At 34.7% G+C, this 27,990-nt stretch overlaps 1 protein-coding gene across 4 annotated transcripts; it reads left to right on the plus strand.

Moving 5' to 3' along the window:
- Positions 1 to 27,988, plus strand: LRR (Leucine-rich repeat). Of its 4 annotated transcripts, XM_065370388.1 has the most exons (32): positions 1 to 122; positions 310 to 677; positions 801 to 898; positions 992 to 1,042; positions 1,209 to 1,268; positions 1,407 to 1,537; positions 4,587 to 4,758; positions 4,874 to 4,947; positions 5,035 to 5,199; positions 5,329 to 5,423; positions 5,585 to 5,626; positions 8,367 to 8,554; positions 8,647 to 8,724; positions 8,796 to 8,977; positions 9,053 to 9,204; positions 9,298 to 9,440; positions 9,557 to 9,672; positions 14,384 to 14,521; positions 16,828 to 16,993; positions 17,111 to 17,263; positions 17,396 to 17,515; positions 17,606 to 17,781; positions 17,955 to 18,177; positions 18,774 to 18,791; positions 21,641 to 21,779; positions 21,862 to 22,129; positions 22,243 to 22,365; positions 22,455 to 22,612; positions 22,766 to 22,993; positions 23,111 to 23,200; positions 23,425 to 23,524; positions 27,118 to 27,988. In XM_065370388.1, the coding sequence occupies exons 2-31, from the start codon at positions 641 to 643 to the stop codon at positions 23,517 to 23,519; spliced, it is 3,879 nt and encodes a 1,292-aa protein (XP_065226460.1). In that variant the 5' UTR covers positions 1 to 122; positions 310 to 640; the 3' UTR covers positions 23,520 to 23,524; positions 27,118 to 27,988. The 4 variants fall into 4 exon arrangements, with proteins under 4 accessions (XP_065226460.1, XP_065226464.1, XP_065226463.1 ...); XM_065370392.1 differs by lacking the exon at positions 23,425 to 23,524; XM_065370391.1 differs by lacking the exon at positions 18,774 to 18,791 and having other exon boundaries at positions 2 to 122.
- The last annotated feature ends 2 nt before the right edge of the window (positions 27,989 to 27,990 follow it).

Raw genomic sequence — 27,990 nt, forward strand, 5'->3', positions numbered from 1 at the left:
TTGTTGTTTATAGACGTATATTGTTGATAATATTCTTATTTGGGGGCATTCGGGGTCAGGTATGGGTGTTGGTTTTGGTTTGTAATTAGCGACAGCGGCGGCGGCAAAAATTCTAGGTTCAGGTATGGCTAATGCGAATGCTATTCGCTATTGTACTCGTAATTTCCTATCTTTGGTTTCTTCACTCTGTAGTCCACTTTCTAATGGGACTCATTGGTTTAGTGATGACTGATGAATCAATGAGCAAGATGTGGTGGATTCAGCGGTGAAGTATTAATTTGAATTCTAAATTTCTGTTGTTTCTTATAGTTTTTTTTACGTTTTATCGTAAAGTACGCGTATCGCATCGCCTGTTCCCGCCTAAGTATTCCCCATAATCCGGCGATGTAATTTGTTTTCCGGTTGGTATCGATGATATCACTACTTATACGTCTACAATAATTCTAACGAGTAGTGACTAATGCGAATGCACCTTGGACCTGCTTCACACACCCACTCTCTTCGAGCGAACGCTTGCAGCAACACATTATACGTACGTACGTGAAATACAAGTACCTATCATGGGCTCAATGCATCGAGAAAAATTAGCTTCAGCTTTCGCGTAGAAATTCGTGTTGTGGAATATTCAGACGACGAAGAGATGTCGACGAGATCTCAGCTCACCAAAGATTTGAATGGTGAGTAGCTAGTGGCTCTACGCTGCTACTTCCTTACTTCATATTATACGTATAATATTGCTTCTTTTACAAGTTACTGATCGTCTACTTTATTTTTTGTCATTTTGCTCTTGCTGAATTCAGAAAGCGTTAAACTGCTGCTCGGTAAACATGTCAAGATACTGCTTAAGAATGTCGTCAAGTTCGAAACGAAGGCGGAAAAGACTGAAAACAGAGTGCTGGTATGTACTAGCTGCTATATGATGTACCTATTTCAATTTTCAATTTGTTCAAGAACTACGATCATGTGACGATTGTCTTCTTATCCTTTACAGGTGTTCTCGCCATGTAGATTTTTTCTGCTAACTGCCAAAATTCCGACTCGAGTAAGTAATACGAATTGCGAATACCAAAGTAACAGAACAGTTTACTTGGGTTTCATCAACGTAGACGTACGATAAGATACGAGCCTACAGATACATACGTAGTTAGTTAAACTATTACGCATACATATTTTTATAATACCTATAATCGTTTTGTTGTTGTACGTAGGTCGATTCTCATTGCCATTATTTGGAGATTCAAGGCATAGAAAGTCGAAAATCGAATCAAGTTAGTATTCGGGTACCGTGACGTACCTCAAATGTATTATAGTACGAGTCGGTCCAAGGCTCGAAGATTTGCGAAACAAAACGATGTATCTCTATCCATGTTTATTCTATATTTTATTTTCTGTATACGTTTGCGTAGTTGTCATTTGCGGTGAACGACAAACTGTACACATTCTATACCAGTGAAGAATGCGGCAGCCAAGAAGTAGATGCCATGATACAAGCGCTACATACGGCCATTCATACTATATTCCCTGTGATACCATTTTCGTAAGTACTTTTTTCATCTTGAACAGGAATTGTACTCAAAATTTTCACAAAAAAGTAACTTTGGTAACCAAAAAAAAGTTGAAAAAAGTAACCAAAAAGAAACCAGAAAATAACCAAAAAAAAATTCAGTTGAAAAAAAAAGAGGTGACCAAAAAACTTTAATCCGAACAAAATATTACATTTTATTTTATATTAACAAAAAACGACAAAAATCTCAATAAGAATCACTTTTTTCAAAAAAAAAAAAAAAAAAAAAAAAACTGAAAAAAGTCATAAAAATTTGAATAAAAATTATTTTGAAAAAAAATTATGGCGAAAGCTCAAAACAAAAAGGAGGGGAGTCCACCGAAATATGGAGGAACAAAATTTAATCATTTATTCAAAATCACTAAAAAAAAATTGAACACTGAAATACCAATTGTAGTAAAATTGCAGAAATTTTGACATGAGGAAGCATTTAATGAAAAAAATTGTTCAAGTGTTGAGAAAGACTCGACAATTGTAAAAAAAAACCCATAGGTAGGAAGAATCATTTTAGAACTGAAAAAATTAAACTCAAAGGTAAAGAAGGGAGGAGGAGATTGTAATCCAAATTTTTTGCAAAAGTAGTGATTTATGAAAATAATTTTGAAAATTCGAACACGAAAAAATGCACCGTGCTTCAAAAGGAAAAAAATTCTCAAATTCACGAGAAAAATATGTACAGTAAAACCTGGCACAAATTGACATACATTTCAAAAAAGTAAATGAAAAATGCAACAAAATGATTGAAATTGAGAGAAAATAACCAAAACAGGAAGCAAAGGAAAGATCAAGATCTGGAGAGAAAAAAAATTGCCAAAGAATATTAATGTTGAAAACCCTCTTTGGGACCTTCTTTTAATAAATCAAAATCATAAGTCCTTATTCCTTAAGAATAAAACTCAAGAGCGAAATTCAAAATGAAAAAACATTCTCCAAAAATTGCGAGAATTCAAGAATAAAAATTCGATTAAAAGTAGAAAAACTTCTCCAAAAAATTAGAGTGAAAAGCATTCGAATAAGATTTAAGAAAAAACATCATAAAAGTTTTTTTTTTAAAACTCTTGAAAATTCACGAAAAAATTGCAGAAACTTTACAAAAAATGCACCAAAAAAAACAATACAATTCGGGGGAAATCGTCGAGAAATTTAAAAAAAAAAACTACGAGAATTCGAAAAAATAAAACGCAAAAAAAAATCAAGAAAACCTAAAAAAATCGAAATAAAACCATCAAGTCAAGTTCAAAACAAATTCTCAATAATTCTCAAAAAAAAAAAAACATCAGTAAAAAAGGAAATTTCGTAAACATTTAAGCAGAAAAAATTACTCAAAGTTGGGGAAAAAATGGGAGAAAATTTTATAAGAATCGCGAAAATTCAAGAGAAAAGGTTTCGCCGAAATTAAGAAAGAAAATTTGAGCAAAAAAAACGAATTTATAAAAATTGCAGAAACTTCACAAAAATTTATACACCAAAAAAACCATAAAAATTCGGAAAAAATCGAAAAAAAAAACCATCAAGTCTCAAAGTTGAAACAAACTCTGAAAAATTCAAAAAAAAAATCTGAAAAAAAAGAAATTTTGTAAAAATTTACGTAAGCAGAAAAAATTACCTAAATTTGGGGCAAAATTGGCAAAAAATGTTAAAATCACGAAAATTCTAGAAAAAAGGTTACGCCGAAATTAAGAACAAAAATTTGGGCAAAAAAAAAACAAATCAATAAAAATTGCAGAAACTTCACAAAAATTTATGCACAAAAAAAAACCATAAAAATTCTAGGAAAATCATTGAAAAATTGAAAAATACAATCTGTGAAAATTCAAAAAAATCAAGAAAGCTCCAAAAAAAATTCGAAATAAAACCATCATGTCTCAAAGTTGAAACAAACTCCGAAAAATTCAAAAAAAAAAATCTGGAAAAAAAAGAAATTTCAAGCAGAAAAAAATTACCAAAATTTGGGGCGAAATTGGGAGAAAATTTCAAAATAATCACAAAAATTAAAAAAAAAAAAAGGTTTTGCCAAAATTAAGAACAAAAATTTGGCCAAAAAACGAACCAATAAAATTCGATACAAAATCGTGGAAATGATGAAAATCTAAAACTCTCGAAAATTCAGTTCAGGAAAAATCACTGAGAATTCAGAACTGACAACTCACGAGGATTAAAAGTATAGATTCGTGAAAAAAAATTGTGAAAATTCATAGTTGAAAAAAGTCTGTCAAAACTGGAGATACTTCGTCAAAATTTGAAGAGAAAAAAAATAGATACACTGGGAAAATCATCGAAAAATTAAAAAAAAAAAGAAACTCGTGAAAATTCAAAAGACTGATAACCGTTAAAATTATGATGAAAAATCTACAAAAATTCAAACGAATAATCACCAAATACGAAAAAAGCTCACAAAATTCAAAAGGTCATCAGACAACTCCAGACTAAAATTTGATCAACAATAGGGAAGATTTTTAAGAAAAAATTACGAGAACTCGTCACTCAAGGTGATGAAATTCAGCAAAAATTCAGGAGAAAAAAAATCATGAAAATTCAGAACCAAATTATAGAAAAATTATTTTGGAAAAAAATCACCAAAATACAATATGTAAGTAAAAATCAATAAAAACAGGAGAAAATGAACCAAAAACCACCGAGAAATTCAAAACTAATGAGTAATTAAAATTAGGAAAAACCGAAGAAAATTCCAAAAGAAAAATCATCCAATTGAAATCCGTAACGCTGAAAAAGCAGTGAGGCCATTTAAATAAGATCAACTTTTTTTCAAAAATTCTGGTAATAATTTTGGAAAAAAAAAGGAAATTTATGAAAGAACTGGGATAAAGTAACTTTTACTCGTAGTAACCATGATTTTAAAAAAGTACCCGGAAACTCAGTTACTTAAAAAGTAACCGAGTACAATCCCTGAACTTATACCTCCTCGAGTTGATATCTTTCTCTCTCCGTTTCTTTCTACCTCCAATACAGTACACTCGAATAGAGTTGCTTTCCGTATAACTTATTGGTTTTTTGTTTGCAGATACATAATACGTAAAATAGACGTGTTTCCGGAAAGTCGTGTACAGTATTTAGACGAACCGGATAGATTTACCAACGAAGTGCGAGGTATGGCTCCTTGCGGCGGATTCTCCACGCAGTACGCGTGTATGTGCGATTACCATGGCCTACCTTACCGTGAAGAAGTAGCGTGGGTAAGTCAGACTCAGACTGCGACTCGAGTCAGATACATTTACATAAGAATTTTGTATGTACATACGTTCGACAAGTAACGTGACTGACTGACTGGCTGTTTGTTTGTTTAATCAGGATGTAGACACCATTTATCAAACTCATAACACGAGGGAATTATGCTTACGCGATTTCGATTACCTGGATCCCAAGTAAGAATATTTTTACCGATGGCGATACCTCACGTATTATCGGTCACCATAGTCGCAATTATTCTAACTGCAACGCAACCATTTCAGAGACTTAGTTCCGATCATTAGCGCCTTGGAATTCAACACTTGGTTTACGAAACTTCGAGCCCATAACATAAAATTGACTCACGAAGCCCTCGAAAGACTTTTACACGTTATGAAGAAGTCGTTGAGCATCGAAGAATTATACTTAGACGGAATCGGAGTTCGATGGTACGGTGTAACCTACTTCACCATCTTTGTAGATTTATAAGAAAGCTGTCTCACTACTTTTTTTTCAAGTACATACGTTGGTATTAATTCGCGCAATTTTGCGTTTTATTTTGTTGTTTTTTGCGACAGGGACTTCGCTCATAAATTATCATTATCGTTGATAGCGAACGGAAACACCATGTTACACACTATCGATCTCTCTAACAATTTAATCGAAGATAAAGGTAGGTCACATCGCTATACGATTATATGTACAGTACAAATATTCACGAGCATGTTACCCGCTTGTTTGTACCATAACGATTTTGAACCGCGTGCGTCGTGGTGTTTTTTTGAGTCATAATTATTATCTATTTTTACATATTTGATTTTTATCATGTTACAGGTGCTTCCAGTCTGTGCGGTTTTATTGCGAAAATCAACCAAGGTACGCCAATTTGTTGTTAGTCGAACCATGATAAATTGTCGAAGAGACAGACGCGATTATTTTCAGTAACTTTAGTAACCAAAAAAGCCGGAAAAAGTACCCCAAAAAATTTTAATGTAAAAAAAAAATGGCTAATAAAAAACCCCAATGCATACAAAACATTACATTTCATTTTAGATTACAAAAAAAAAACGTAACGACAAATTTCGATAGGAGTTTTTTCAAAAAATACAGAAAACAAACATCCAAATTCGAATAAAACCCATTATAGAAAAAAAGTAGCAAAAGCTCAAAACAAATAATTATTAACATTTCGAAAGTGAACTACTACTCGTAGATCAAAACACAAAAAAAAGCATGAAATAAATATTGGATTCCGGAAACATAATCGAAAAACGTGTTAAATTACTAAAAAACTGCAAAATTGAAAGAAGAGGGGGAAGTTCACTGAAACAGGGAGGAATGAAATTTAATCTATTACTCGTATTCAAAATCATTTCAAAAAATCAAACACAAAAATACCAATTGTGAAATAGCAAAGATGTTGACATGAGCGAGGATTTGATTAAAAAAAAATGTGTTCGAGTGTTGATAAAGAATAAACAGTAATTTGTAAAAAAAAAAAAACCAGAAATAAAAAGAATCATTTCGAACGGGAAACTGATTAAAATCAACAGGAAAGAAAGGCGGGGGAGGGGGGGGGGAGATTGAAACCCAAATTTGGAAAACCAGTGATTAGTGAAAAACATTTTAAAAATTCGAATACAAAAAATGTGCATTGCTTCAAAAAGAAAAAAAATCTTCTTCATCAAAACTGTCAAAAATTGACATGATTCCAAAAAAAAAAAAAAAAATAGAAAAAAAACGACAAAATGATTGAAATTGAGTGAAAATGACCAAAACAGGAAGCAGAGCGAAGATCAAGATCTAGAGAGAAACAAAAAGTCAAAAAATAATGTAGAAAAACCTCCTTGTGATCTTCTTTTAATAAATCAAAATCACAAGTCCCTAAGAATAAAACTAAACCGAGTGAAATTAAAAATGAACCAAAAAAACAGAGTTCTGTCAAAATTTGAAAAGTTGAAAAAAATCACGAGGATTCTAGAATAAAAATTCGATTAGAAGTAGAAGAACTCCACTGAAAAAATTAAGGTAAAAAGCACTAAAATTTATTGCGAAAATTTCACGAAAATTTAGACACAAAAGAAAACACAAAAATTCGGGGGAAATCGTCGAAAAATTAGAAAATAAAATCTATGAGAATTCAAAAGAATAACACTTTTAAAAAAATCAAGAAAACCTCAAAAAAAATGCTAAATAAAACCATCAAGTCTCAAAGTCCAAAAAAACTCAAAAGCTCAAAAAAAATCTGTAAATAGGGAAATTTCGAGAAAATTTAAGCAGAAAAAATTACTAAAATTTAGGGCTAAATTAGGAGAAAATTTTATAAAAAACTTCAAAAATTCAAAAAAAAAAAGGTTTTGCCGAAATTAATTAAGAACAAAAATTTAGACAGAAAACCGAATCAATAAAATCCAAAACAAAATGATGGAAATGATGAAAATGGAAAACTCTCGAAAATTCAGTTCAGCAAAATTCATTAGGAATTCAGAACAGAGAACTCACGAGAATCAAAATTAGGTAATAAATTCGGAAATTGATTAAAAAAATTTTGAGAAAAATCATCGAAAAATTTCTAGCAAAACTCAAGAGGATTCAACAGAGAAAAATAATTCGAACTTGAAAAAGAGGATTCAACAGAGAAAAATAATTCGAACTTGAAAAAAAAATTGTTCAATGAGAGAGGAAACCCGGAGAACCTTCCCTCATAACTGGAAGTGGAGATGAAAAGAGAGAGGGGGATCAACGAATGAATGATATCAAGATGCAGAAAAATCTATCACAAAAAGTGGAAATAAAAAAAAAACAAAACAAAGTCATCAAATCTTGAAGAAGCTTCCCTCTTTTCTCGAGAAAAAGATCAGAATTTAAAGAAAATCACGATTTTTAGAAGATAAAAAATCACAATTCCACAGAAAATGTGAGCAAAAAAAAATCACTTGTTTTTTAAAGCACAAAACTCAAAAAAAAACTGTTAAAATTAAAAAAATGCAGTCAAAATTTAGGCAAAAAAGGATCACAATTTAGAACAAAACTATGTGGAATCGTGAAAATTCGAAGTTCAAAAAGTCTGTCGAAACTGGAAAAACTTTGTCAAAATTTGATAAGAGAAAAAATGGAAATTCCGTGAAAATCGTCGAAAAACTTGAAAAAAAAGCACTCGCGAAAATTCGAAAAAATCATACCCGTCAGCATAGGGGAAAAATCTACAAAAATTCATAAGAAAACTCACCAAATTGGCGAAGAAAAAAATTCACAAAATTCAAAAAAAAAACATGGAACCGAAACTAAGGAGAAATCCCCACTATTTCAGCAATAAAATCACACACGCTTGAGTGAAAATTTTTATGAAAAAATCACGAGAATTCAAAGTGATAAAATTCGGGAAAAATTCAGGCGAAAAAAATCATCAAAATTCAGACCAAAATCATGGAAAAATTATTTCGGAAAAAAATCACCACCAAAATTCAAGATGTAAATATCAATCGAAACAGGAGAAAATCCACTAAAAACCATCGAGAAATTCAAAAATAATAACACCTGTCGAAATTAGAAACCCCCCCCCCCCCAAGTACATTTCAAAGGAAAAATCATAATATCTATATTGGTACAATTTCAGGTACTTCGCACATTAAAAGTCCAATATCGAAAGTGCCGAAAGGTTTGATTCATTTGAGTTTAGCTCATTGCGGATTAACTTGCAAAGGGGTTAGTCACATTGCTCACGCGTTATCCGTCAACAAGTGTATGCCCGATACGTTAACGCATTTGAATCTTAGCGGAAATAATCTTAAGGACGATGTTACGGTAAGTGATTCATATGAGTACCACCGAGCTCTATTTTCTTCTGTCAATTGTATACAATACGTTGACTAGCATTTTTTTTTTTTTTTTTGCAGAACCTGTGTAATTTTTTAGCTCAACCCAACGTGATCTCTCATTTGGATATTTCAAAAACTGATTGCTCTTTAGAAACGGTAAGTTGTAAGAAACTTTCATCGCGCCGTTCGAAGTTCTTATTCGACGACTAACAAATTCGTCTTCGTAGATTTTCGGTGCACTTTTGAGAGGCTGCGCCACCAATTTGATCACCTTGAATGTTTCGCATAACGTGTTCAGCACGAAGAAAAGTAAAGAATTACCGCCATCTTTTAAGCAGTTCTTCACCTCTTCAATCGGGCTGAAATCTATCGTCATGTCGTACTGTAAATTACCACTGGATGCGCTCAAGTGAGTGTCTGTATTGATTTTTGAAAAAACCAATGGTTTAGCATTAGCATGATGAGCGTTGTTGCTCTGTTGCAGAAATCTGTTGTTGGGTTTAGCGTGTAACGAAACGATCGCCGACGTCGCATTGGACATAAGTTGTAACAATTTGGGATCTCAAGGAGCTCACGTTCTGGAATCATGCGTGCACGGAGTACGTTCCATAGCGAGTCTGGATATCACTGAAAATAGTACGTAATTCTAGCTGCAACGCGAAACGTTATTCGTACCTACTAGTATGTATTTCGTATCTACATTGTACATAATACCTATTTTATATGCAGATATGGACGTTGAATTAGCATCAGTGATCACGGCAGTCAGTAAAAATAAGTCTATAAAACATTTTCATATGGGTCGAAATGTAATCAACGTACGAGCCAAACATATTTGCGTCATCATGGAAGCTTTAGTTCGTATGATTCAGGTACGTTGTGATATCACCTATTGCGTACCAATGTACCATTGATGTGTAGTTCAGTGTCAGGGTAGGTGAACTGGTAAAGGTACTGATTGTTATTTGTTACTGTGCTGCACTTGCAGGAAGAAGATTGCGTTTTGCAGACATTATCCATCCCAGACTGCAAGTTGAAATCCGATCTGTATAGTTTAATCAACGCGTTGGGCGGAAATCAGTGTTTAGCAACATTGGATATCAGGTAATGCACCACACCACGCCATTTTGTTGCAGTTGCATAGTACTATCAACTTATTGAATGAATTTTTTGAGATTATGACCCTTAATTTGATCTCTACCATCATTATTTATCAACGTTCCAAAGTATCTAAACTGATTTACACTTTCAATTTCCTGTGTTCTTAGTTCCTATGTTGATATTTCACCTCTGTATCTCCTTTCTTGGTGAATTTCATAACCTTGGTTTTACCTGCATTTATCTTCATTCCATATTTTAATCCAGCGCTGTTTATCCAGTTGATCAGTACCTGCATTTGCACTTCAGTTCCAGCAAGAATCACTTTGCCTTCTGCGTAACTTATTTCATTGATTTTTTTGCCATTGATCTTGAGTCCCATTCTCTTAATTCTTGCTTCTCTCAATAATTTCCTCTGCATAAAAGTTGAACAGCCTAGGTGATAGCAGGCATCCCTGCCTCACACCTATTTTGATAGCACATCCTTTCTCTGAGTATACATTTCCAATTTTGATGTTTGCATTATGTCCCCAGTACGGATTCCTTATTATTCACAGGTCTTTGTCATCAACATTGTACTTCTTTAGGATATTCAACATCCTCTCACAGTTAACATGATCAAATGACTTTTCATAATCGATAAAACATGCAATTATTTCCCTGTTAGCATTCAGTGATCTCTGTTCCCTTTTGCTACAAAGCCATATCGAGTTTCACTGAGGTTTTCATCAATCTTCCCTATTGACAAAAAGTAACCCTGCAAGACCGCCTAAAAATGGAACTGCTTTTTTTTGCGCTTTTTCAGCATACTCCTATAAACACCGTGCAGATTTAATTGTCATTGCCGTCGTTTCTTTATAAGTGGTAGGCAGGGCTTCATACCCGAACATTTTTGGGTATGGGTATTGGGTATGGGTACAGATTTCTCAGAGAATCGGGTATGGGTATTGGGTACGGGTATCAACATTTTTCACATTCAGGTATGGGTTCGGGTATTCCTCATTTCATTTTTTGGGTACGGGTATGGGTTTTGGTACGGGTTCGGGTACAGAAATTGTTGGATTTTTGTTCGGGTATTTGGGTACTTGGTGTACGGGTACAGGTTTGAAGCCCTGGTGGTAGGCCTGTTGGCCTGTCTGCTATGGTGTGGAACTTGCTGAGGATGAGCCTGAGGTATCAGTGAGTTTTTGTATTTTCTTTTGTTTGCGTGCGTTTTCCAGGGGTTCACCTCTGCCTGGGATCCCATAGTTCCATCCGTTTCCTGTTGTTTGCGTATTTTGAGTAAGGTTGATTTTCATCTGACTTGGTTACCAGTCATGCTAGGTACATCATGGTGATAGGGCTGCTATCTAGACCACTCTGCTTGCCTGGTCCTCTTTTAGTCGCCTTTTACGACAGGCAGAGGGTACCATAGGGATATTCTTGACCCGTCCCTATACGGGGGATTTAATTGCTAAACTACAAATCATTAACAAATGTTCCCCGAAACTTTGATTAATGATTTGGAGTTCAACAATTAAATCAGCACTGCGTTTACACAAATATGCTGGAAAAAACACAAAAGTACACCGTCCCATTTGTAGGCGGTCTTAGGCAGTTACTTTTTGTCAATAGGGTTCTTTTCTATTCTGGCATTTATAATGGTAAGTAGCAGCTTTAATGAGTGGCTCATTAATGCAATGGTTCTATGCTTTGAAGTCCTTTGATAGCACACATTCATCATATATTATTCATTTATTATCTTCAGAAGCTCCTTTTCATACCACGGTGTTTATGTGTTTGATCAAGTCTGCTTTGCTGGTATGAGGTCTTCTTGTGAGAATATTATTACTTTATGCCTGTTACCGTAATGGGTTAAATCACTACTTCAAAGGGGAGAACTAAGAAATACTCCGTAGAGGATAACTTACCTGGCTAGCTCAGCAGGACGGCATTATAATAATAGACCACAAGATGTGGATAAAATACACGCACATGTTACACAAATGGTATATTTTATCACGTAATTATGTCACAATAGACGATTAACCGATAAATAAGCACAAATTAACCAAATTAAACCGAGATTATCCGAAATTAACACATATTCACAGATTACAACGTGGGTTGATCTGAGAATTTACAAACCAGTGCAACAGAGCACTTCATTAGCACGGAAGACCGTTGACGTGATCAGTGTACAACAAACTACACCGTTCCACACGCTCGTAGCTGCGTCTAGGGTGCAGCTCCGAGTAGGACAACGCAGTGTTACCATGAGGAGTAATACATAATAGTACTACATAGGCAGGTTAGGCATATGCGGATATAACATATGCCCCTCCGAGATTAGCTTTGATGATGAGCTTCTTCATCGGAGACAATTACGGATACATTATATACCACATATGAGCTAAGACCTGACTATGAGTAATATCATGGGTATATACTTCTGCCCCCCGTAGTTTCTATGATGAGAAATTACGAGAGAGACAAAAGTGTGTTAAATTTAGAGGTGTGAGGTTAAGCGCTATTCATAACGCCGCATTGCACCAATTGGCCACCAGTAACTGGCACCCTAAGGCACCAAATCACCGACGCACCAACCAATAACAACACCACGCCATGAACGCATACTAAACAACACGAAGACAGGATCAAAAGAGAGTTGAAGAAACTCTGGCAGGTAACACCACGTTTTGATCACAAATGGATCGTAACGTTTTGATCACAAATGGATCGTAAAACGAGGGAGGGGTATGGAAGGTGAGTTCCTTCCTTCGTTGAACACAAATGGTTCGCGGAAGGGTATGAGCTGTTTTCATCACATACAATGATACGATGAAAACAGCTGATGTTGATAAAGGGAAAACCTCATCTAATTTGTGCCAATTTGTGGGAATGGTTGCACAAATGGCACATTGCTACAATGAGCAGAAAGGGGACACAAAAGGTCACAGGAAGTCAAATGCAATCACAAATGGCTGCAATTGAGTAGACATTACAACTTACAATCTAGTTCCAAATGATCTTAAAAATAATTTTTAAACGTAGCTGTTAACCTTTCCAATTTTGAAAAAAAAAAAAAATAAAAAAAAAATAAAATATCCGAAAAAGCAGAATATGACTGTTTTCAAGTTACAGGTGATAATAATAATAAATGATTGTTACTTTTTGAGAAAAATAAATTAACATTACAGAAAAAAATAATAAAATAAATAAAAAGGCAGTAGAAACGTATAACGAAACAAAAACAGCAATAACGGAGAAAAACACAGAAAAAGCGTATTGACTCATACAACATTATTTACAAAGGCATTAAGCCCAGGGAAATTACCAAGAGTTTTTTCTGGGGAAATAAATAAAATTCTGGGGGGGAAGACAAAACTTAAGGATAACACACTATTTACAAACATGGAATTGGATACAAATTGCAAGGTGGGTCTCGCAGCAGTCGAATAAAACAAAAAAAAAAAATTACAAAAGAAGAAAAAGAGTTTTGACCTAGTTAAAATACATACACACGGATAAAAACAAAGAAAAAAAAATACATACAAAAAGAAAAATACAAAAATACATTTTATCGATGTTCCAAGAAGAAAGCTTAAAAATAATGACAATAATTGTAGACGCCAGACGTGAATGGAACCGAACAAAACAACAGACGGCAACAGCAGCATATTGTGTCGTTGGTATCATCATCTCTCGAACGATTTTAAAAATAATACAGAAATATATGAAAGAATTAATAAAAAAAAAAAAAATAAACAAAGTGAAGTGTTATATCCGCATATGCCTAACCTGCCTATGTAGTACTATTATGTATTACTCCTCATGGTAACACTGCGTTGTCCTACTCGGAGCTGCACCCTAGACGCAGCTACGAGCGTGTGGAACGGTGTAGTTTGTTGTACACTGATCACGTCAACGGTCTTCCGTGCTAATGAAGTGCTCTGTTGCACTGGTTTGTAAATTCTCAGATCAACCCACGTTGTAATCTGTGAATATGTGTTAATTTCGGATAATCTCGGTTTAATTTGGTTAATTTGTGCTTATTTATCGGTTAATCGTCTATTGTGACATAATTACGTGATAAAATATACCATTTGTGTAACATGTGCGTGTATTTTATCCACATCTTGTGGTCTATTATTATAATGCCGTCCTGCTGAGCTAGCCAGGTAAGTTATCCTCTACGGAGTATTTCTTAGTTCTCCCCTTTGAAGTAGTGATTTAACCCATTACGGTAACAGGCATAAAGTAATAATATTCTCACATTCTCCCACTGCCTTGTGATTTCTGGCTCTCTTCACAGCATTCCTCAGCTCCCACATTTCTATTTGTGGTGTATCCTCAAAGGATGTAACTTCAATTTGAGCTGGTAGTATATCATATCCATATAGTTCTTCTACATATTATATTATCTAACCAGACCTCTTCCATTTCTTGATTATTGACACAGTATTTTCCATCTTTCCCCAGCATGTAAGCTATTCCACTTCTCTTTTTCTTGTGAGCAGCCATAATTTGTTTCACCTTATTATAGATATAAATTCTCTGGAGTAGATCCTCAGTTTCTTAGCATTTTTCTGCATACCGCTGATTTTTGGCCATTCTGATTATTTTAGTTAAATTCAAGGTTAAAAATGAACATATAAATAAGTAGTAGCAATCAACACAATATACCGTACTAGCAAGTATGTTTTGGTTATTATGACACCATGTGCCATTTTTACAGTGGGAATTTGATGGGTGATGCCGGTGCCAGATTATTAGGCAAGGCTTTGCAAATCAACGCGCATCTCAAGAATATTCTTTATGATAGGAATAACATCACCTTACAAGGTTACGCTGATCTCGCTTACGCTTTAGAAAGGTAAGATGTTTAACTTATACATACCATCTGTTTGTTTTTGATTCAGATTCATTACCACCATTTAGGGATGGGATGATACCCAATATAACATGATATTTATCGATATGTATCAGATCAACACTAATCAATTCAAACTTGATACATGCTTTTGAAACTTTTGTTCATTTTTGAGTAGTTTTTCTTCGGCGAATGTTTGGACATTCCAGCTATTTTTAAGCAAAAAATGAATAAACAAAAGTATCAATTATATTGATCTGATATCATGATACTTTCAAAAGTATTGATAAGTGCATCCACATGGTTTTGTCGCATACCTGCCACTATTTTACCAGAGTAGGATGCAGGACGATTGTCCCATTGGCTATTGCCTATTACCTTTGCTAGAAAGGAGGTATCCTTAGGTTGAGGGGACATACCTGCAATACAATATACAGGATGTGGAAAAATTTTGAGTACCCCAAAGAAAATTTTTTATTGAAAATATAGGTTCCTGACAAACCACCTTGACACAATCTTGAAAACAAAATGAGGTCGAGTTGGCCCAAATTTGAAGTCGAGTTAAAGCCAATAAATTTCCTTTTCATCATTTTTGTTGGTGTAAAATCTACTTATTCTCAAACATTGTTAGTATAAAATTGAGCAAAATTACCAATGGAGCATATTTCATGTTGAGACATTGCCACATATTTTCTGTCGATAATCTGAAGAGTATGTGTATCTACCTAGTTTCTCAGTTAATTTTTCAATACTTCTTTGTGATTTGATGCAAAATCAACTTGATATCTGCATCAGTGATTTTGAGTACTTCCTACCTACTCTTTTTTTTTTATCAATCTTGTGTTGAGCTTTTGAAAAACGACCCTAAATCTTGAGAAAATTACAGTTCATATTTATTGCAAATATATCATGTGAATTTGATACTTATTTAAAATGATTTGATGAGAAAATCCATGCAACTCGACTCTCCCGCAACTCAAAAATTGGGTCAAGATGACCCCACATAAATTAAGCAAAATGTTATATAACACTTCTTCTCAGTGACTTTAAAACTTTTTGAAAAACTACTTATACTTTTTGCTGCACACCTTATCTGTGAGTAGTAAATTGATGTCTATTTTTTTCATCAATTTTTGGTCTACTTTTACTACTTCTGCGCTGTTAATCCACCATAAAATTTTGAAGGGATTTTCATACCATTTTCAATTCTCAGCAAAAATTAGTCAAAATCAATTTTTGGCTATTCTCATTTCAACAAAAAACCAATGAAAAATTGATTCAAATTTTAAAATTCAAAAAAGCTATTGATTACAACAGCACAAATATACAACAATTTTGAATCAATTTTCACATCATTTTCATTTCTGAGAGATAACCTGCTTAAAATCAACTTCAACTTTTATTTGCTGAATTAATGTCTATTTTCAACGCAAAATCAATAAATATTTCACATCAAGTTTTCACATTACCATATTCATCATTTTTACAAAAAATTGATGAAAAATGGACTCTACTTCTGATTTAAAAACTTATCAATTAGGTATAATTATACTATGTATTACTACCATTTGCAACAATTTTCAATCAATTTTTGACATATTTTCATTTGACCAAAAAATTGATAATAAATTGATCCAAGCTCAAAATTCAAAAAAAGTCATCGATTATGATACCACAAACTTAGAAAAATTTGGCATCGATTTTCACAACAGTTTTATGACTCAGTAAAAATCGACCGATAATTGACTTCAACTTCATTATGCATCATTTGATGTCTGTAGAGAAAGAAAAATCAACCAACATTTGCAGTCAAGTTTAAGCCTTCAGTAAGAAATTGACCTGAAATCAATTTGAATTTTCATCATGGAATCATTACCGATTACAGTACTACAATGTAGGAAGATTTAGGATAAAATTTCCATCAATCCTACATCTTGTTTAAAGTTGTTGAGAACAATCAGTCGATTATTTTGATATTTTTTGTCAATTCTCAACATCGTCAAAAAAATGATCAAAAATATTAACTGATTTCTACTTGATCACAACTTAACCTCAAACTGAAAGTTGAGATGGTTTGTCGGATTGGTAATGTGAAATAGATGCATATGATTGGTGGAATGTTATAATCTCACTCCAACAACCAATCGTATGCTATCATCATTGCAAAAAACTTTGTTGGGGGTCTCGATATTTCTGCGCAATCTGTATATTGTATTGTAGTACATTTATGTAGTGCCAGTGCAGTACCTACCTACTGCTCATGCTAACTTGTATTTTAATTTTAAATTCAAAATAAATGGCGTTTGCAGTAATTACACGCTCAAGCACATGCCATTTCCTGTTCATGATATCGTCGCCTGTATGAAAATATCGGCCGAAAAAACGGAAAATATTATGAAAAAAATCCAAGATATACTGCATCGTAATGTATCTCCAAAACGATATCATAACGGACACGCGTATCGTTTGCAACAAGTAAGTGTGCTCATGTGCTGTCTATTTATTATGTATTTGTAGGTACATTAACGGATTTAGGAACGTACCTTACCTATATAAATGTATGTAAATGTATTGTGTATCATGTTGACGCAGGGTTTCCTACTGAGCTCCACTCAGCACGTGGTTGACAAGTTGATCGGTCAAATACAAGAAACTCTTAAATCCGAATTAACGCCGGACAATCGCAACGATCACGATTTAGAGTACGCATCCAGGCTCATTCAAGATGCTAACAATTCGAAACATGTAAGTACCTACGAGTTCATACTCGTGGCTTGCTAGCTATAGCTCCTAGCTAGACCAGATCTATCTGATTTAGTGGTTGTAATTTTGCTTGTCTCATCTCTCATCTCATGGTGTGTGTCTGTGTTTGCACAGTTACTATCGTACTTGCACGATGTAATACTGAAAAATGAACAAAACGCTGCAAATCCAGTCGACGCCAAGTTACGAAGTGTCAGCGAAGAGCTTCATTCCACCATTGCCAATCATTTACGAGTAAGAATATACTTTTTACTCACTACGACTACGAGTAGTAGGTACGTTATTTTGTTTCTACCTATTATTTATATTCTTTTTATTCTTCAGGACACGACGGAGAGCATAATTAAATGCGCCCAACTGGAGTGCCCTACGGTTTTCGAAAACGAACAATTCCAACGCGACATTAAAACGTTGGCTAACGTAAAAAATTGTCTGGAAAATGAATTTGTACGATCGTGTATCGTCGAACAGGCCGGCGCTCATATAATGAATAAAATAAAGTAAGTTGAAAATAATAGAAGGAAAAAAAAGTCGCCTGGCCAGCTGCTCTGGTGTACGAGTCGGATCCCTGATCCGTCTGTTAAACTGCTAATTTTTCCTCGTTCAAATTTCAAAAGCAGCGAATCGAAATCGACGTTTATACTTATTTTACTCGGTACTCGATATTTTTCAGCGACCTGAATTTAGCAGTTGCAGCTCACGTTTCTGATAAAGTTACCGACGAAATAATCGAATCTCTTTCCACTTGTACGCGTTCCTTGGCTCGAGATGGAAGTAAACGTAGATCTTTGACGCCCGATGTTTTACCTGGCAAACTTCGAATGGGCTCGGAATCTTCGCATTTGGATCATTCCGACAGTCTTTCTAGTCTTCAAACCGACGATCGCTCTCCTATTGTGAGTACCAGACTACCATTACATATTCCTACCTACTCATATCGGTTCAATACTTTTCTAGCTCGACACAAACATTTGTAATTTCATAAATTGTCTCAAAATGCTAATTTCGGATCTTCCTGTCTACATTATTTTTCACCGTAGAAAGCTTGTAAAAATATCAAACTAGAGCTCTCGCTGAGGCGAAGAATATATTAAAAATTCAGAATCAGGCGTTAATTTTCTATTAAGTATTTTCTTATGGGAAACTCTTCGTTCCACTTGACCCAGCCCGTCTGTTCCACTTGAACACATCATTGGGTTAAGTGGAACGAAAAAAGTTGGTTAAGATATAAAATTCTGGAGCTCATTTGGACGAAATCTGAATAATGAGTGAGTCATTTTGTAGCCAAATGATGGGACTACACAACAAAATATTTACTGGGTTTCAATTTCAAAGTTGAAACAGAATTTTTTTTAAACCGAAGACCCCTCGTGTAAAAATCCGCCGATTTGGCATTGAATGACCCAATTACAAAATACCTAATGCCATATAATTTTAATATATTTTTTTCTCTTCCTATCAATTGCGGCTGTTCGATATGATGGATTTTTAGTTAGAATATTTGAATTTGGTGAGTGTACTAATGCGTTAATGCCATTTGTTATTGTTTTTTTTCAACTGCTGCTGTATTTTTAATAACTCCAGCGTGTAAAGCACATTTTATCGATTGAGTTCATTCTCGATTCGATCCGGATGAAAGTATTATAGGTTTTTTACATAATTATTAGGGCTAGGATTTTTAAGCGCTATCAAACACGTTTTAAGCGCTATAAAAAAGCATTAAAAATGTAAGAAAAAACCAAAAAAAAGCGCTATCAAATCCGACCATGTTACATATCAAAATGAAGGCTTTTTCAAACCCAGCAAGATACCCCCCTTAAATATATGTACAACATGAACCAGAATGAACGAAAAGAAGAAAATGAAAAAAAAAGGAAAAAACTGAAACTAAAAATTAGAAAAAAAAAAAATAAAATAAAAATTGAATAATGAAAACTGAATCTGTTATTTTTCAGTTTTTTCTCCCTTGTTTTTTTAAACTGATCTTTTTTCAAAAATTATTCATTTTTTTCAAAAATGTGCAAAAGTTGATAAATTTTTGTATTTTGGGAACTAATTTCTTCAATTTTACCAATTTTTTACCAAAAAAAGCGCTAACGACGAAAAAAAGCCCCAAAAAAGCAAAATTTCGGCCTTTTTGGGCCAAAATAAGCATTTTAAAGCATTTACACCCAAAAAAAGCAAAAAAAAAGCACTATCAACTTTCACCATTCGCCTCAGAATGGAATGAAACGCAAAGAAAATATATTTATGCCGTATAGGGTGTTGCTACAAAAAAAAAGCATTATCATAAAAATCCTAGCCCTAATAATTATGTATAAGACGGTTCATGGGGAGATATTCGGTTGAACGATCGGCTTAAGGTGCCTGTGGCCGAGGAAGAAATTGATATATTTCAAAAGTTTACATTTTGGAATTCGATTTACTCCTACATCTAGTACTTATTTTGTAGACATGAAATCCACTATTTAATTTTTTTAGTGACTCAAGTAACTGAAAATAGCAAAAAAGTGATCAAAATTTTGAGAAATCAGAGCAAAGTATATATATTATGTCAGTCGGGGAGCCCGTTTAAAGATCTGTTGCACCCCCCCCCCCTCGGTCAACCACTGGGACCACTTTTTTCTTAAAGGGGAAGTCCAAAGAAACATTTCTAGCCCTTGTCCTAAAAAAAAAAGTGGCCCTACTTACAAAATGGCGGCCATTTTGATTGACAGATCAGCAGAAATCGCAGATTTTGCGTTCCAACATAGGACTTGCACGAAATGCTTTAAACTGTACAAAGGTAGATCGAAAGATCAGGCAAAAATTTCACCTGTCAAAATTTCAAGTGCTAAAGTGCCTTTTTCGATTTTTGGTGAATTTTTGAAAATCAAATTTTGGCCAAAAATGAGGGAAAAAATCAAAATTTTACCAAATTGACCAAGAAAGCTGAAATTTGGGATATACCCTATTTTCGACACGCCAAATCGATTGGAAAATGTTTCAGCCCGTTTTGAGCAGTTCTGGAGCCTCCAGTAGATTATTGAAACTCGAAATTCCCACAAAATTTCATCAAATGAAGTTGGATAACCGAAATTTACTTTGCAAACTAATTTCAATACGCTACGAAGTCAAATGCAGGGGCATTTCAAGTCGTTTTGGAGCCTCCAGCATTTTTTTGATAATTACTGGAGCCTCCAGTAGATTTTTGAAACTCGAAATTTCCCCAAAATTTCATCAAACGAAGATGGGAAATCGAAAATCATTCTGCAAACTAATTTCAATAAGCTACGAAGTCGACTTCTGGTGGATTTCAAGTCATTTTGGAGCCTCCAGCGACTTTTTGAAAGATTGTATGGCGTTTTTTGGAAAATTGAAATTTCCAAAATGTAGCTGGAAGCTTCAAAATCATTTGAAACCATCATGTAGTCGACTTCATATCGCATTGAAATTAGTTTGCGAAGTAAATTTCAGCTTGCCAGCTCCATTTGGTAAAATGTTGCGGGAATTTCAAGTTTCAAAAATCTACTAGAGGCTCCAGTAATTTTCAAAAAGTCGCTGGAGGCTCCAAAATGACTTGAACTCACCTGAAGTCGTGTTCAGGAGGTGATAAAATTGGAGTGCAGGGCTTTAGATCTTCGTTTGTTTCAAGTTTCAAAAATCTACTGGAGGCTCCAGTAATTTTCAAAAGGTCACTGGAGGCTCCAAAATGACTCAAACCTACCAGCAGTCGACTCAATAGCGTGTTTCAGTTGAAGTGCAGCGTGAATTTGTAATTTCAAACTTTATGTGATGATATTTTGTGGAAATTTCGAGTTTTAAAAATCTGCTGAAGGCTCCAGAACTGCTCAAAACGGTTTGAAACAGTTTCCAATCGATTTGGCATGTCGAAAATAGGGTATATCCAAAATTTCAGCTATCTTGGTCACTTTGGTAAAATTTTGATTTTTTCCCGAATTTTTGGCCTTTTGATTTTCAAAAATTCACCAAAAATCGAAAAAGACACTTCAGCACTTGAAATTTTGACAGGTGATGAGCGCCTGACTTTCGATCTTTGAAAAATTTTGAGCAAGTCCTATGTTGGAACGCAAAATCTGCGATTTCGGCTGACCTGTCAATCAAAATGGCCGCTATTTTGTAAGTAGGGCCACTTTTTTTTTGAGTACAAGGGCTATAAATGTTCCTTAAGACTCCCCCTTTTAAAAAGAAGTTGTCCCAAAGGATCGACGGGGGGGGGGGTGCAATTGATTCTTAAGCGGGGTCCCCGACTACTAGAATTTGCTCATCTGCGCACACTACTTAGAAGTTGGGCTCGCTATAGGTATAGGTAAAAAAAAGTGAAAAATGAAAATTTAATGGACTCGGTATTTGTTCCAGGCGACTCCGCATTTAAATTTCAAGAGAATCAGTATTCACGGTAAACCGCGACCAAAGTCGGTGGTCGATTGCGTTGAACTTGGTATCTCAGTAGACGACATTCCAAATTCGTTACCTTGTCTACAGTCTTCCACCGAAGGTTGGTATTTCTGGTAGTTGGTAATGACGGCCTAGTAACGACCAACGAGTAACGATCGGTCGACTTTTGTTTGTCTTCTCAGAGTCGTTGGATTCAGTTTCGGAATTGCCTCGTAGTGTAAATCAACAATTACAACATTTGGCCAAAAGTCGACCGAAGAGAGCGAAAACCAAACCGCCGTCCAGATCACATATACGTGCAACAGAAGAAGGCGTTTCCGAGGATGACGGCGATGGCGACACCAGCGTTAGCGCCAGCGCAACCTTGGTCGGTGAAACGCCTTTATTCAAGTCCGGCTCGGCTACTTCGTCGTCGGCAACGCCGTTAATTTCGCCCACATCGGATGACAGGTTTGTAGATGGACCATTTTTCTGGTTATTCGACCTCTCATGCTCATCATCCGGTTGCACATTCATAGTACATATTTACTTGCTTACTCATTTATTTACTCTCTCACTCGTAGCGTTAGCTCAATTCTGACCGATGCGGTTACTCCTAGTCAAACGTCTCCCGTTAATCCGGATGGCAACTTGGAATGCGATCGCAAGAACGCCAGCGCCATTTGCAGTCCCAAGTCAAACCACAAGTAAGTAAGCCCTAAGCTCGTACGATGACGAAGATGGAGACGTCAAAGAGATCTTTTGATTCATTTTTTATGTTTTTTAAACAACTTAGTTCATTGCCGAAGAAAAGCCATTTGCAATACGTTGAAGATGACGTTTCGCGTTCCAAGTCTAGCGATAATTTGAACAATTCGGCTCAGAATTACAGCGTTTCGCCGTTGGCGCGTAGAATGGCCGCTGCGCAGTTTAGCGCTGCTCGTAACGAATCTGGTAAGTTGGATCTTTGATGAAAAAAAGAAAAAGAAAAGAAAAAGAAAAATACGACGGGTTCAACCCCTGGCGCAGGTGCTCTGGCTTGCATCGATGAGAAAAACGATGCACCAAATTTTTCCCAATTTCAACTAGTTTTTCCATCGCTCGTAGGTGTCGCACGTAGCGGGACCGATGAAAATACGAGTATTACCATAGCGGACAAAAACAGCGCCAACATTAACCATAATAACTACAACAATACTACGAGTACTAATAAGAAGGACGTTGATAATGGAGGCGGCGGTGGCGGTAGCACCACCAGTATTACCAGGTCGATTACAAGTGCTACCATCAGCAATGTGGAACCTGCTGCAGAACCCGACAGCGACTATCTTCCAGGTTAGTCGAGTACTCTTATGATTTACCTAAGATTAGGTAAATTACCTACGTGGAAATTAGCTTAGCATGGCAGATGATATGCTGCAATACGATACATCGATTTATGTGTACTTACAGAAAAGAAATCGGTACGCGAAATGGCCGCATCGTTGATTAAAAATTCCAACGTGTCGCCGGCGCCCGGTGATCATCGAAAAATCGAAAATGGTAAGTCGCCAAATTCTCACCTACCTATGTCTAAATACGTATATAGTATCTTGAACAAAGTAGACTAGAGATACAGTAGATAGACAGATACGTAGATACATACTCGTATTAGATAGTACATCTACAATCTACATACATGTACAGTAGGCTGTTGTGTTGCGTACTTAAATACTCGTAGTTTGCTGAGCTCGGTAGTTTTACGCGTTTTTCTTGCTTTGCTATAGGTTGTAATTTCGCTCGATTGCGTCACAATTTATTGCCAACTCCTTTCACGCAACCCTCTGCTTCTGCTTCTCAAGATGTCGACAGTTCGAAATGATTCAGGTAAAATGTTTACTCGGGTAATTTGCGTAACTTGTAGTTTGTAGCTTGTAAGTAAGTTGTAGGCACTAACGCTGACGCTGGCTCTGGCTCTGGCGTTGCGTGCAGCTTATTTGTATTTTAAGTATATATAGTACACAGTTTAAAGGATGACAGTTTCAAGATTTTCATCCGTTTATTTTCAAAATTGAAATAGGCGTCTATATAAGGAAGAAATACACTTGGAAAGATACGCGATGGCAAATCACAAGCCGGAGTTATTGATGAGCCAGGGTGACCACTCATTTCTGGAAATGATTTTCCCTGACTTTTCCTGGTTCTCCAGGCCACAATTTCTCCAGTTTTCCAGATTCTTGAGAAACGAATTTACACATGCGACGAGGAGGGGGGGGGGTGTCAATTTTTTTTGAACATCACGAGGTCCGAATATCGTTAATAGATCTACAGTTGTGCCCTTTTTTTCAAGCATGATTGTGTGCTCAATAGGGTGGCCCTTATTTAAACTTGGTGGGACTTTTTCTGATAAGCAGGGATTGTACTCAAAATTTTCTCAAAAAAGTAACTTTGGTACCCAAAAAAACTGGAAAAAGTAACCAAAACAATTTTAATGTGAAAAAAAGAGGTGACCAAAAAACTTTAATCCGAATAAAACATTACAATATTTTATTTTTGATTAAATAACAAAAAAACAACAAATTCAAAAAAATCTCAAAAGTATCACTTTAAAAAAGAAAAAAAAAACAGAAAAAAGTCATAAAAATTTGGATAAAGTTTATTTTTCAAGAAACTTATAGCGAAAGCTCAAAACAGAGAGAGGGAGTCCACCGAAATAAGGAGGAACAAAATTTAATCGTTTATCCAAAATCAGTGAAAAAAATCGAACACAAAAATACCAATTGTAAAATGGCAGAAATTTTGACATGTGGGAGCATTTAATGAAAAAAATTGTTCAAGAGTTGAGAAAGAATCAACAATAACTGTGAAAAATCTCATAATCAAGAAGAATCATTTTGGAACGGAAAACATTAAAATTAAATTTAAAGAAGGGAGGGGAAGATTGTAATCAAAATTTGCAAAAATAGTGATTTGTGAAAATCATTTGAGAAAATTCTATGATGAAAAAATGCACAGACACAGTGCTTCAAAAAGTAAAAAAATTCTCAAATTCACGAGAAAAATATGTACATTAAAACCAAGCAAAAATTGACATACATTTCAAAAAATGAATGAAAAATGCAAAAAAATTATTGAAATTGAGAGCAAATAACCAAAACAGGAAGCAAAGGAAAGATCAAGATCTGGAGAGAAAAAAAAATACTCAACGAATATTAATGTTGAGAAAACTCAAGAGCTAAATTCATAATGACAAATTATTCTTCAAAAATTAGAGAACTTCTGCTGAAAAAAATTCCATTAAAAGTACAAAAAACTCCTCTGAAAAAATTAGAGTAAAAAGCACTTGACTAAAATTTAAGGAAAAACAACAAACAATTTTTTATAAAAACTCCTGAAAATTCACGATAAAATTGCAGAAACTTCACAAAAATTTATGCACCAAAAAAAAGCGAAAATTCGAGGAAAATCGTGAAAAAATTAAAAAATAGAATCTACGAAAATTCAAAAGAATAAAACGCGAAAAAATCAACAAAGTCCCAAAAAAACTTCGAAATAAAACCACTAAGTTTCAAAGTTCAAAACAAACTCAAAAAAATCAGTAAAAAAGGAAATTTTGCAAAACTTTAAGCAGAAAAATTACTAAAACTTGTGGGGCAAAATTGGGAGAAAATTGTACAAAAATCACTAAAATTCAAGAAAAAAGGATTTGCCGAAATTAAGAACAAAAATTTGGACAAAACAACGAATCAATAAGATTTGATACAAAATCGTGGAAATTATGAAAATGGAAAACTCTCGAAAATTCAATTCAGAAAATATCACTGAGAATTCAGAACAGACAACTCACGAGAGTTAAAAGTATGGATTCGTGAAAATTCACAGTTGAAAACAGTCTGTCAAAACTGGAGATACTTCGCCAAAATTTGAAGTGAAAAAAAAATGGAAACACCTTGAAAATCATCGAAAAACTAAAAAAAAAAAGAACTGGTGAAACTTCAAAAGACTGATACCCGTCAAAATTTGGAAACATCTATTCAAACGAATAATCACCAAATGGCCAAAAAAGCTCACAAATTCAAAAAATCGTCAGACAAATCCCGACTAAAATTTGATCAATAAAATCACACAAGCTCAAGGGAAAATTTCAATGAAAAAATCCCGAGAACTCGAGGTGATATAATTCAGCAAAAATTCAGACGAAAAAAAAAATCATCAAAATTCAGAACAAAATCATAGAAAAATTATTTCGGAAAAAAATCATCAAAATTCAAGATGTAGGTAAAAATTGAACATAACCGGAAAAAATCAACCAAGAACCACCGAGAAATTCAAAAAATGATAAGTCGTAAGTAATTAAAATTGGGAAATTCCTAAGAAAATTTCAAAAGAAAAATCATCAAATCTGAGAAATTACATAAAATTTGTAACGCTGAAAAAGCAGTGAGTTTTTTTCAAAAATTCTGGTCATACTTAATTTTGAAAAAAAAAGGAAAATGAAAGAACTCGGTAAAAAAATGTTTAATAACCGCAAGCCCAACTTCAGTAACTTAGTTATTTAATCAGTAACCGAGTTCAATCCCTGGATAAGGCATAAGACATTTAAAATGTTTCTACTTGGTGTACAACCGTGCAGCGTGCAGCGTCTATTCCTTATTTTCTATTTTTCCCCTATCTGCAAAAAAAGAGATGCCAGTAGCCCCCCTCAGTTAAAAAAAAAAATCAAAAAAAAGTTCAATTCATGACAGTTTTTTGTTTTTGCGTCAGAAGATTTCTAAATAATCTCCTTTCCAAGAAAAAATTTGCCCCGATACTTCAAACCATATGACCCCCTTGTAAGGAGCCCCCAAAGGTTGAAAAAATCGCAAAAAATGAAAATAAATCTAGTACTTAAATCAGGGGAAATTTTTTGAAAATACTTATCTCATTTTCACATTAGAATTGTTCGACAATTCGACATAACCCTTTTTTCAAGAAAAAAATTTTGTTGGACCCCCTAAATGATGTTGACTGTCTTGTGAGGAGCCCTCACCCCGTCCCCCAAATTGGGGAAAAATGAGACTATATGAGAAATTGATGTCTGTAAACATTTTTTTAAAATTTCATTTATGGGCAGAATTTTTCTAAATACTTAATCACTTTTTCAAGAGAAACCTTTCCCTGATCTCCCGAATCATGTTAGTTCCATATAAAGCACTTCAAAGTGGAAAAAAATCAACAAAAAATGGTAAATAAATATAATGTAATCACAGGACCAAAAATATGGTTGAATTATGCGAGCTAAGTACATACTTAAGGTTAAGGACGGATTTACGATCATTTTAGTGTTTAGGAGAGGTGAAAATTAGGTAAAAACTCACCCAATAATCGCGCAAATGGTTCAATTTCTTGCGTTATTGAATCCTTTCGTTTCAGAAAACATCATTTTATAACAGAGGTTCACAAAAGTCAATTAATAATTGTAATATTTTTCTCAATTTCAGGTGCCAAAGATGCCAGTTCGTGAGAGAAGCAAGGTAGCAACGGCAGTAACAAAGACTAGCGAGCCATCCCATCCTGCAACTATGGTTGTTCTATTCTTTTCTTTTGGCTGGTGCCGGTGACCGTAAACGAGATCAGATTTCCATCTAGAAGCCGCACCGTTTAGTTATAATTTATTAATCGCGATTAATACCAAATCTCGTCGATTCGACGCCGTTCGCCATTCGGTCAGACACTTGATCGAGACTCGAGAGAGAGAAACAGAAAAGGCGAGTCAGGCCGAATGAATGAGCCATTTTTTGATAGGCTGCTCTCATGTACGAGATGTCGTCAAGATGGCCATGGTACGCAGTAAGGCTCTACCATTGATACGAGTTAAATAGTCGGCCTGCGCCCTGCGCTTAATGCCTCGGGCCTTGAGCCTCGAGCCGTCGCTTTATTTTTTTTCCTCCATTTTATTTATCGTTTTTCGTTCGTCGTGTTTCGTGTTCTTTCGTTTTTATTAATTTGTGTGATATTTACATTCATACCTATACCCTATACCTATATCTGCCTAGTCGTATTTCGCTAAAAAGTATTAAGGTATCTAAGTTGTCTAGTGTCTACCTACCTTATCTCGTATATCTATCCTAAGTATGTATGAATTACCTAATTTTTACTTTGTGTCGACAAGCATTCCGTGTTACTTTTTTAAAAAATTAGGTACCTACATTTTTTCATTCGAGTAATCGTTTTTTTTTCTTTTACTTTTCCTTCTCTTTCTTTCTTTCTTTCTCCCTGTTTTTATTTATTTTTATTTTAGTACCTTTTTTTGCTCTCCGTGTAGTATGTTTTAAGTTGATTCGTACATAATAAAAATGGTTTCGAGTTTTACG

Source organism: Planococcus citri, chromosome 1 (genome assembly GCF_950023065.1).
Source record: "Planococcus citri chromosome 1, ihPlaCitr1.1, whole genome shotgun sequence".
NCBI classification, from domain to species: domain Eukaryota; kingdom Metazoa; phylum Arthropoda; class Insecta; order Hemiptera; family Pseudococcidae; genus Planococcus; species Planococcus citri.

Bases quoted from the DNA above. Each gene is read 5' to 3' on its own strand.
- LRR (XM_065370388.1), top strand. From the start codon at position 641: ATGTCGACGAGATCTCAGCTCACCAAAGATTTGAATG. The intron at 899-991 runs GTATGTACTAGC...TATCCTTTACAG, and splicing joins AGACTGAAAACAGAGTGCTG to GTGTTCTCGCCATGTAGATT. The intron at 8,555-8,646 runs GTAAGTGATTCA...TTTTTTTTGCAG, and splicing joins ATCTTAAGGACGATGTTACG to AACCTGTGTAATTTTTTAGC.